At 34.4% G+C, this 12,343-nt stretch overlaps 1 protein-coding gene across 9 annotated transcripts in view; it reads right to left on the reverse strand.

The window, feature by feature from the left end:
* The window catches only part of Mapk8 (mitogen-activated protein kinase 8), a 127,452-nt gene that overhangs the window by 14,284 nt on the left and 100,825 nt on the right, over positions 1-12,343 (reverse strand). For 8 of the 9 annotated variants that reach the window (XM_078042635.1, XM_078042629.1, XM_078042622.1 and 5 more), the window contains one exon: positions 3,039-3,204. In XM_078042635.1, coding sequence (XP_077898761.1) covers positions 3,039-3,204 — 166 coding nt within the window. Of the gene's footprint in view, positions 1-502; positions 1,615-3,038; positions 3,205-12,343 lie in introns of those variants that run through there. The other variant, XM_078042645.1, reaches the window with a different exon arrangement.

A 12,343-nucleotide genomic window follows, 5' to 3' on the forward strand; every position in this document is an offset into this window, starting at 1 on the left:
AAATAGTATAAAACCTGTATATTTCATAACTGCAAATTTGTTTATAAAATATAAGAGAATCAAACACAAACTATAAATAAGGCTAAAAATGTACATAAAATAGCAAAATTATGATATTATACATTATTTTGAAGCTCAACTGTGCATTACACTCTTTCTTTAAAAGTTAAAAGAAAAAGCATGAGCAGCGTAATTTATCTTATTAAAATATTTAATAGAAAAATGTCTCTGAATAATTATAAAAAATTAATGTAAAGCTCTACAGAAAATTTCAAACCAGAGTTCATAAATTTATTTATTTAATAAGTGGTCGGTATGTTTACTCTGAATTAAAAGTCAATTATTTTCTTGGCAACATCATTCTACATTTACTCTATTACCCCTAAAAGAACAAGTACATAGAGAATGAAGAAAACAGAGTAAAGAAAAGCGTACTTCTTATGTTTTCTACATAAGGTTTTTCAAATTCATAAAACCAAACTGCTTGGGTTTAAGAAATTAGTTTTGGTAGAATATAGTATGAAAGTTCTTATTGCAGAGTTTCCTAGCACTTACCCTTGCCAACTTGAAAAGGGAGCCCTAATCAAGATGCTGCAAACAATCTGCTAGACAGAAAGAGGCAATTTTGGGATTTCCACCCGTTTATTAAAACTAACCGCATACCCTAACATTTTATACCTTTGGGTCTGAATATCAGATAAAAGGAGAAAGAGTAGGTACTTGGAAGTTTAATAGAAGAGGGAAAGAATACGCAATTTAAAAGGAAAAGACTTAGAAATTTAGATTTGGGTCTTGAAGTTTGAAGGCCCACATTCTTTAAGAGCAGAAGAAGAAACAGGCAGGACTAGATTTAGAGAGATGTGTTCTTCATCCATGTTGCAGGATTTAGGAAATTTAAGTCTATACTTTCAAGTACATTCTTATAAGGAGACCATCAATTCACGAAAGTATGTTAGGAAATAAACAGGGAATAATTTTTGGTACTAAAGTTTCTCTAAAATTTCACATTAATGTATGCAACCCCTTTTAGATTTCTAGTATGACTCAACTTTTGAGGATAAAATTTTAGAGGAACACCTGTAATCCCAGCAGCTCAGGAGGCTGAGCAAGGAAGATCTCGAGTTCAAAGCCAGCCTCAGCAAAAGTGAGGCTCTAAGCAACTCAGTAAGATCCTGTCTTTAAATAAAATGCAAAGTAGGGCTGGGGATGTGACTCGGTGGCCAAGTATCCCTGAGTTTAATCCCCAGTACCAAAAAAAATTTTTTTTACAGGAAAAGTTAACATTGATAAATCAATTGATCAGAGAACAATTTTTTTCAAGGGTTTTCATTTTTGCCCCAAATCTGTAAGAATAAATCTTCTCCATAGACTTTATAGAAAAGAAGAAAGTAGCTAAATAACCAGGATGAAACTGATGTGGAAAACCTTCAGAAACACAGTTTTAAACACAAAGATCTTAAAAGCTACTAGTATCAGAGAAGATATTGAGTCAGTGAAGAAACTAAGACTTAAGTTTACATAAAACTGAGCTGTAAGTGTCTAACTGCTTACTATTAGGCAGTTTAAAATATACTTGATTATCCTACAGTTTTTTCCAAAATAGTCTGAAGTAGCCTGCAATAAAATACAGATAAAACAAAGTTGTTAAACTGGGGAGGGGTAGTCATTAAAAGAAAGAAATATTTATGTTAATCTTTGCAGGCTATTGTAGTTACCATAAGGAAGTATTACACTTGACTCAGTTTTCTGGGGAAGGGTGGGGATGCAATAAGATGATCTACATAATTCTTATGAGAGAAGACTATTTCAACTCTTTTCTCTTCATGATAATTTCTGGTTGGGAGCTGCCCCAGGACCCTTACTGACATATTACACAATATCTATGATAACCAATAATTTCACTGCAAATGCAGAAGCAATCTTCATGCTGGTCATGCTGGTACTGAAGTTATCAATATCCAAACAAAACTTCAACTTTTAGGTAGACAGTAAGAAAACAACATAGCATGCTTACTTCAGAATAAAAGATTAACATTCACTGTTTAAAATATTTACTCTGAGCACACATACATCAAATAGGAAATTAAGCTAAAATCCTAATTTCTGTCTTTAAAAAAATTTTTTTTTTGGTACTGGGATTGAACCCAGGGGTGCTTTACAACTGGCCTGCTTTCCCAGTCCTTTTCATTTTTTGAGACCAGTTCTTGTCAAATTGTTGAGGCTTGCCTCAAACTTGCAATCCTCCTGCCTCAGCCTCCCGAATTACTGCAATTATAGGCAAGTGCCACCAAACCTGGCTTAAAATTCTAATTTCGTAGGTATCTTTTATAAATAAATAATAATAATAATCTTGAAAGTTGATTAATAGCTGCCTGAATCAAAGTGAACTACTGTTCCAGTTTTTTCACAGGAGTTTTTTGGATGAAATTACCACACTTAGAAAGTTATAGTTTAATTCACTATACATACACAAAATACTATATGCCTTTTCCTTAAGATTAGACACAAGGCTTTGATGAAACATTATTGTGTCCTCCAAGAGATTCTTAATTATTCATCAGTTTTGCACAATGGCATTATTGTAGTTCTCAAAGTTTACACTAAATGCTCTGCTATTAATTTTGATTTCCTGGAGTTGGAAATAAGAACAAACCTTACTAATGGGCACTGAAATTACTAGTAAGATTGAATTCTGAGGTACACTATATACTTCCTTGTATATAGAAGTATTTGCTCATTTTCAAGCTATGGATAAGCAAAAAGCATACACATAGTTCTTTTTTCAGAGGCTTAGACAATTCTTTATCCAGTGGGAGTGCTGATGATTTAAGTATTAGCATTTTAGACAAACAAGGCCCCCATGTTTTCCCATTTATGATAAAACTTATAGTTACTTTCAAACTTGATACACATTTCAAACAGTGATACACATTTAATTCTATGCAATTTAACTTAAATATTTACCTAAAAAACCTAATAAACATCAATAACAACAAAACAAATTTGAAGAGTATTTCAAATAAAAAGTGTGTGCTGACCGTTTTCCTTGTAGCCCATGCCTAGGATGACCTCAGGTGCTCTGTAGTATCGAGTCACTACATAAGGAGTCATCATAAAACTTGTTCCTGCAGTTCTAGCCAGTCCAAAGTCAAGAATCTTCAAAGTGCAATCTGATTTTACTACTATATTACTGGGCTTTAAATCCTTCAAAATATAAAAATAAGAAATGATTGCTAAGATAAATACAAAGATTCTGCAGTTCACAACTAAGCTTTCAATTCATGTTAACGGTTCATTCTTCTTAATTATAATATTACTGCACAGTTTCATCATAAAAAAGCAAACCTGAGAAGTCAACTTTATTGCATTTTAAAATTTACTTGTAAATTTAAAAATTTATAGTTTTTAGAAAAATTAATAATTATTAGTCATTAGAAGAAGCTAGTTTATAATTTTATAATTTCTAGAAATTATTTTTAATTATTATTAGCTAGAAATTTTTAATCAAATAAGATTAAGAAATCTGGAAAGGCATCTTAAAGCTCAAACAAGAACTACTATGGTAAAACAAAGTCATATCAGTACTTACATTCATTTTGCATACTAAGTTACCAGGTTTTTGACCCATTTTGAAATGAGTAACAAATATACCACTCATGGTAACTTTGAAATAATTTTTACATTTTTTGAAGCCAATTCTTTTGACAAAAGCAACAAGTGAGTGATTAGACAGTCTGAAACTACTTTTAAATTCACTGTGAAAACGGCATAAACTTTGTTGGAAAGTTACTTCTCAATGTTCAACTGAACAAAATATTACACATATAACTGATGTGTGTTATAAGAAATGCATTCATGAAAGTATTTTCTAGAACTAGGTTGTCACTTTATTTTGAGGGATGCACTATATTTCAAATTATCAATGTTGGAAAATAACTGTCTAATAAATAGGGTACTGGGACAATGTATATTGCATAGTAATGTGCAGCCTGGCCACAGAAAAGGTAATACGTGCTCTCTGAACATGAAAACTCATCTTTTCCCCTTGCTACCCTGCCTTAAGCTCTAGCAGGCAGACCCCTAAGGACCATATCAATAGGGTTATGTTTTCCTTCCTTGTTTTCTGCTGGATCTGTCCAATGCATCGTCAGAAATGTGAAGAGAGGGGGCAGGGGTTGTGGCTCAGTGGTAGAGCACTTGCCTAACATGTGTGAGATCCTGGGTTTGATCCTCAGCACCACATATAAATAAACAAAGTTAAAAATCCACTGGCAACTAAAAAATATTAAAAAAAAAAAGAAAAGAAATGAGAAGAGAGGTCAAGGTATTTATTCTCTGTGATCCTTATGGCATAAGCTACAAACTGGCTAAGACAAAATACCCACCCAGAGCCATACTTCTGCTGCTTCATGACTTGCTGGTTTTGCTAGCAGCTGAAAATAATGAGGGGGTCAGTAACTAACCTTCTGTTGGCCATTCTTGGGTGTTTTACCTTATTTGGTTAGTTCCCATAATTTCGTCTATCCCTTCATCTTAAAAAGATCCTTCTTTACACTCCCTTCAAATACATCTTTAATATGCCACGTTTTTTTCTGCTGAGGCCCTGTCTAATATATTGCCATTGAGAAATAGTCTCATAGCAAGCCATATATATAGGTGTGCATTTATATACATATACACACATACACACACACGGACTACAAACACACACATGTATGTACATACATATAATATTTTATATACATGTAAACAATATTTTACACCTAATGCAGAGTACAAATAATATATAGTTGGATATTTTTAGTTATTTACTCAAAATCCTTTGTTCCTTGGCAGTCAGATAGTTCTACAAATGCTTGAAGTGGTAGAGAATCCACAATTATGCTATTTTTCCCACAATCTCTTTGTTGTTATAACTTGTTGGTACACCTTTGAAATATTGGATTCTAAGCTACAGGTATCATGAAGGAAAACAGACTACACAAGTGTCCTTGGAAATCAACAATGTTGATATGAACACAAGTTAAAGGGTCACATTATTACAGATTTGATATAAATTCTCACCATAAAATGGTTAGATAATAAATGTGTCTTTGTTGGAATGAACTAAACCACTTGGCAAAGTTGGATGGAAAAAAGAGTACAGCCAATGTGCCTTACGTGAACAGTAGCTGGTACCTTTAACAATTTCAGTGATGGCGTGGATAAACATGATCGTCTAGTTTCCAATAATATACTTGAGGTTAAACAAAAATGGGTATTTGTTGACTTGAATAATACGTATTGTAAATGCACAAATTATTCACAAATTAAAGACAGGAAAAGATCTCATCAATTTGTTGGATTTCAAACAAGACATCTGCTTAGCATACCTTAATGAATGAGAACCCACCAGGAAGAAAAAAGCCTGATGTTCCCAGAATTATTGTCCAAGATATCAGATTTTGTGAGAAGCCATACCATTTCCAAACAGCAAGGGGTGGGGAGCCATGTTGGAGGAAATTGGCAACTTGACAAAAATGAAAACTGCAGGGACACACCCTATTATTCCAGAGACTTGAGAGGCTGAGGCCAGAGGATCACAAGTTTGAGGCCAGCCTGGGCAGTGAGGCTCTATCTCAAAATAAAACATTTAAAAGGTGGGGGGGGGGGGAGTCTGGGGATGTAGTCTAGAGAAAAAGAATTTGACAAAATACAGCATCCATTCATGCTCAAAACACTAGAAAAACTAGGAATAGTAGAAACAAACTTCAATATTGTAAAAGCTATATATGCTAAACCTAAGGCCAATATCATTCTAAATGAAGAAAAATAGAAAGCACTCCCTCTAAGAACTTGAACAAGACAAGGATGCCCTCTTTTACCACTTCTATTCAACATCATCCTTGAAAACTCCATCCAGAGCAATTAAACAGAACAAAGAAATTAAAGGGATATAAATAGGAAAACAGGAGCTCAAATTATCACTATTGGCTGAGGACATAATTCTATATTTAGAAGATCCAAAATTTTCCACCAGAAAATTTTAGAACTAATAAATGAATTCAGCAAAGTAGCAGGATATAAAATTAAAACCCATAAATGAAATACATCAGTGGTGAATCCACTGAAAGAGAACACAGGAAAACCATCTCATTCATAATAGTCTCAAAAAACTAAAATATTTGGAAATCAATCTAACAAAAGAGGTAAAAGACCTATATAATGAAAACTACAGAACACTAAAAAAAGAAATTGAATTAACCTTAGAAGGTGGAAAACTCTCCCATGCTCTTGGATTGGCAGAATTAAGATTGTCAAAATGGACATAATACCAAAAGTGTTACACAAACTTAATAAAATCCCTATTCAAATCCCAATGACATTCTTCATAGAAACAGTAAAAGCAATCATAAAATTTATTTGGAAAACTGAGACCCAGAATAGCCAAAGCAATCCTTAGCAAAAAAAGTGAAGCAAGAATCACAATACCAGACTTTAAATTATACTACAGAAGAATAGTAACAAAAATGGGATGGTATTGGCACCAAAATCAGACATGTAGATCAATAGTACAGAATAGAGGACACAGAGACAGATCCACATAAGTACAGTTGTCTCATCCTAGACAAGGGTACCAAAAACATACATTGGATAGCTTCTTCAACAAATAGTGCTGTGAAAACTAGAAATTCATATTAGCAAAATAAAATTAGATCCCTGTCTCTCATCTTGCACAAAACTCAAAGTGGATTAAGGACTTAAGACACTAGAACACAGACCCTGCATTTAAAAGAAAAAATACTAGGCCCAGATATTCATAATGTCAGCTTAGGAACTGATTTTCTTAACAAGGCCCCTAAAGCACAAAAAGTAAAATAAAGAATCAATAAATAGGATGGGATTCAAACTAAAAAGCTTCTTCTCAGCGAAGGAAAGAATCAATAATGTGAAGAGACAGCCTACAGAATGGGAGAAAATCTTTAAAACACACACTTCAGATAGAGCACTAATCTCCAAGATATATTTAAAAAACTCGAAAACTTAACACCAAAAAGAAAAAAAAACTAATCAATAAATGGACTAAGGAACTGAACAGACTTCACAGAAGAAATAAAATCTATCAACAAAAATAAGAAAAAATGTTCATCATCCCTAGAGATTAGAGAAATTCAAATCAAAACTATTCCAAGATTTCATCTCACTCCAGTCAAAAGGGCAATTATCAAGAATAAAAGCAACAGTAAGTACTGGCAAGGATGTGGGGGGAAAAACGTACACACAAACATTGCTGTGGGACTGTAAATTGGTATAACCACTATGGAAAGCAGTATGGCGACTCCTTAGAAAACGTGAAATACAACCACCATTTGACCCAATTATCCTACTCATTATATATCCAAAGGATTTAAAATCAGCATACTGCATTGACACAGCCACATCCATGTTTATAGCAGCTCAATTCACGATAGCTAAACTATAAACCAACCTCAGTGCCCTTTAATGAATGGCATAAATAAATGGGTAAAGAAAATGTGGTGTGTGTGTACACACACACACACACACACACACACACTGGAATATTACTCAGCCATAGAGAAGAATGAAATTATGGCATTTGTCAGTAAATGGATGAAGCTGCAGAATTTTATGCCAAGTGAAATAAGCTAATCCCTAAGAACTAAAGGCTGAACATTTTCTCTGATATGTAGATGATAATTCACAATAAAGGGGAGGGCTAGTGAAGAATAGAGGAACTCTGAATTAGACAGAAGGGAGTGAAAGGAGGGGAGGAGGTAAGGGGGTAGGAAGAATAGTAGAATGAATGTCATTATTAACCAATGTGCATATATGATTATACAATTGGTGTACCTCTATAACATACACAATCAGAAGAATGAGAAGTTAATACTCACTCCATTTATGTATGATGTTTCAAAATACATTCTATTGTCTGTATAACTAATTAGAACAAATTAAAAAATCATTTCTTTTATATTACATAACAAGTGTCCAATGTCCTATTTGCATGATGGCGCGCACGCGCGCGCACGCACACACACACACACACACACACACACACACACACACATAAATGTATTATATGAGATACTAGATGGGAATGGTGGTGCAGGCCTGTAATTCCAGCAGTGAGACCCTGCCTCAAAATGAATGAATGAATGAATAAAAATAAAGAGGGTTAGGTAGCTCAGTGGTACAGGGCCCCTGGGTTTAATATTAATACTGCAAAAGAGAAGAGGGGAGATAGTATATTGTCCCAGTATTCTATTCAAATGACTATATTTCTGTTCTCACTCTTAATAATAAAAGATATATAAGATGCAGATTATGATTATAATTTCTAACCTATTATAATGACCTGTGTTGCTGAAATATTAATAGAATTGAAAACGTGGAATTTAATGGGCTAAAAAATCTCACAATAAGCTTTATATACGTATACAGATCAACAATGGGCCATTCTGCCAATGCTGGCATATATAATTTGACCTTTTGAACTGGCATGATATTCAGTCTTAAAGGACCCAATAGCCACTTATCAGACTTCCCATCTGACTTTCCACATGAAATCACAAAAATTTGCTCATAAAATTTTTATCTGCCTGGAGAGACAGGACACATTGTCTTGATGCCTCTAGTCCACAAAATTATTTGTTGTTGATACTACTAAATAATGTCTATAAAGAATTACCCACATGACCTCAACTGGAGAAAATCTGTGCTATGCCCATTAAAAGAAGGCAGTGGCATAAACACCCATCATTTCACATTCAATACACTGTGCCTGTTAACGCTGATGAATTCTACTATGAAAATAAAACAAAAGCATGTATCTATAACACAAATACACTGCATTACCTGTATTAATGAACAATATGTATATTAAATACCAATTATTAACACCAAAGGGAAAAAAAATTAGTTTGAAAGATTAATTTTGTAATGTATACATCCAGAAAAACATGTCTGATGTCCTTAACATATTTTGAAGGGTAATTATAGGTGGGTTTAGAAGATATATAAACTAATCACTTTATGAAATTAAATATACAAAGATTTCAACAAGGCCTGGTAAAACAGAGTATAAAAATTTCATTATTTCTCTTCTACAATTGTAAGACTGCTAATATTTCTAAAATATAATATCTCAGGAAAGTAATATTGCATATTCAAGAATAAACATAAGCTTTCATACTATTTTGATATCTATTTATGATGGTTGGAGATTACTGGCTCTTTTCACTAGTGCATTCTAGTCTAGAAATAAGATTCCAGAGCAAATATGCTCTTTTAAAATAGATTTTTATTAAGAAAAAATAATTGGTCAAAAACAGTTCAAAGAGCATTAACTGAAATTCATCCTTGTATATCAGTATTTTTCTATAGATGTAACATTCTTAACTATGTATGAGAAGAGTAATTTGGAATTTACGTGAATTTGTGGAAGAAGCAGTTGAACTAACCCAATATTCCATCTTTTGCCCACGTTTTTTCAACCTCCTTAGTTAGACAAGACCATATGAGTAGGTCTGGTCAGTGGGATTTAATGGAAGCAAAAAGAAGGGTCAGTGCACAATACTTATGGTGATTTCCTTTGCTTTGGCAATTAGGAACATTCCAGATAGTGGACTTGCTGGCAGCATGTGTTGATGAGCATCTTTGTAAAGCAGAGTCCCTCCCCTACTATAATCTGCATTGGACACATAGTAAGAAAATATAAACTTTAGTTGTTTTAAGTCACTGAGAGTTCAAAATTTGTTATCTTTCATCAAAATTTAGTCTATTCTGACTGACACCGAAAGTGATGTCAGAAATGGGGTGTTACTTTGCCTGTAAAGCATTCCTAATCTGAAAATCGGAAATCTGAAATGCCCCATAATCTAAAATTTTTTGAATGCTGTCATGATGCCCAAGAAGTTTTGGATTCTGAAGTATTTCAGATTATAGATTAAGAATGCTCAAAATAATTTAAAAAAAAAAAGAATGCTCAACTGGTAAATTCTATGAATTGTATTCTATGCAAACTGTATAAAAATATACAATTGTGGTTTAGTCATTAAACACCAGAGAAACTAATATCAAAGGTAGAAAAATGATCCAAAACATCCAATAGCAAAACAATTTATGAAACTGTCACCTGCACAACACTTGCATAACATACCTGAAGATTTAGGACAGGTGGCAAATTGAGGCTTGCCTGCTTATATAAAGAAAGTTTTATTGGAACACAACCACACTTACTCAATTCCATATCGTTTGTGGATGCTTTTATGATACAATGGTGGAATCCTTTAGCTGTGAAAGACACTATTATCTACCGAGTCTGAAATACTACCTGGACTTTATAGCAAAAGTTTGCTGACCTGTTTGAGACTGGAACATAATACTTCAATTGTTTGTGTTGGTGACTCTTGGTTACTTTTGAAAGAACTGGCCATTTTGAAAATAGAAATGAAAGGGAACTGGGTTTAGACTTTTAGGGTTTCACCACTTTGGAAAAAACTATAAACTACTAGACGGCAGATAGTTAAGCAAATATTCCTGCCTGCCTGAGTTGGTTTCCTCATGCTTTTGATGAGTTCAACCACGAGACTTATTTTATTCAATGGAATGTAGAGAGAATGTGATGTTCATGAGATCTGAAGACAAGTTTAAATGTGATTTAGTGTGGCTCTTACTCATCTACCATCATGGGAAAAGGATGTCCCTTGAAAACAATCCTTCACCTAGATGCTGAGACCTGAAAGTAGAACAAACCTAACGCTGACCCATGGTTTGGGCAGTGACACACAGTCAACCCTGCAAATGCCTGAGCAAACAATAAATGTTGTTTTAAACAGTGGTATCTTGGGTTTGTTTCTATGTATCATTTTCACATAATTCTGAAAGCTGTCAAAGGAAAAAGACTGCAAAATCTTTTTCTTTTTCTCACAGCACTAAAAACTGAACCCAAGGCCTGTGCATGCTAGGCAAGTGTTCTACCACATTGCCAGTCCATGTAAAAATCTTTTAACTGAAGAAATTGCTTCATTCTGCCAACAGAAGTCTGAAAATTTAAAGGAAGACTCAGGCTAACCTATAAGTCCAATATAGGACCTATGAGCTGACAAATATGCTTTGAAAACATCTATCAAAAACATATGATTCCTTTTATATTTCTGAGAGAGTTCACTGTAGGTCAAAAACTCCCTAAGTCTGTGACCATTTTGACTGTGACAGTGGCTCTGGATTCAAAGCAATTTTGCCCCAAGGAACATGTGGCAATGTCAGGAAACATTTTTGATTGGCAGAAGTGGGAAGAGTTACTAGCGTGAAATAGGCTGAGAAAGCTGAGCAGCCCCCAAGGAGAACAATCCTTCATTACTCACTTCAGATACATTCAAGGAGGATAACAAAAGGAAAACTCTCCTACCAGGTACAGTCAGGTATCACAGAGAACAGCAGATAGGTTGTTCCTCACAGATATCAGATTTAGGGCTTAACCACAGACTATTCACCACCCCAGAGCAAGAAACCCTCACAATGCCCAGAATTTCAAATGCAACTGACTAATTTTTTTAGTTTCCAAATGAGGTTGCTTATTGTGGTTTGACCATTTTGAGGTATTTGCAGGGAGGACATGGGAGATGGATAGATAATTTGGCCATTCCAGTTCCTGTATTCCTGAACCAAAGGAAGCAATGTCTGGACTGATGTAGATACTAAACATTTTGATAGAATAGGACTTTGGGTTATCTCCATTAGAGAGGTATGGAAAAAAAGAGAACAAAGGAATGTCTAATAACCAATAGAGTAGACTGTGGCAGAGACTGGTGCCCACTGCTGTTCTAAAGTCTGTTCCCCTCATAATTGCCCCTTACAATTATGGGCAGTTCCTCCAATAGGCTCTGCGCAGAAGTATATGTACCATTTCAGGTCCCAACATAGAAAAGCTAATGCATATAACCCAGCTTTCTCTTCTGCTGTCTAGATGGTGAAGTATTATTACTCAGCTTGGGTCTTTGAGTGGCTATGTGAAAATCCACTCCCAACCCTGATTTGCACTGAACTCTTAAAGGATGGAAGATCAGTTTATTTTATCAAGCAACTAATCACAGAACAGCAGAGAACAGGTGAATCTAGAATGAGCAGTACAATCGAGAGATAAGTACCAGTTCTGCCTTCAAGATTAGCTGCAATTAGTTTAATTACATTAAACTTCTTGGAAGTTGCTCCAGGAAAAGGGGCCAAACAAAAATCTGGTACAAGCAGTTTCCACAGCTTGCTTGCTTGCTTGCTTGCTTGCTTGCTTGCTTGCTTGCTTGTTTGTTTGTTTGTTTGTTCGTTCGTTCATTTATTTATT

The sequence above is a fragment of the Ictidomys tridecemlineatus genome, chromosome 1 (genome assembly GCF_052094955.1).
Source record: "Ictidomys tridecemlineatus isolate mIctTri1 chromosome 1, mIctTri1.hap1, whole genome shotgun sequence".
NCBI classification, from domain to species: domain Eukaryota; kingdom Metazoa; phylum Chordata; class Mammalia; order Rodentia; family Sciuridae; genus Ictidomys; species Ictidomys tridecemlineatus.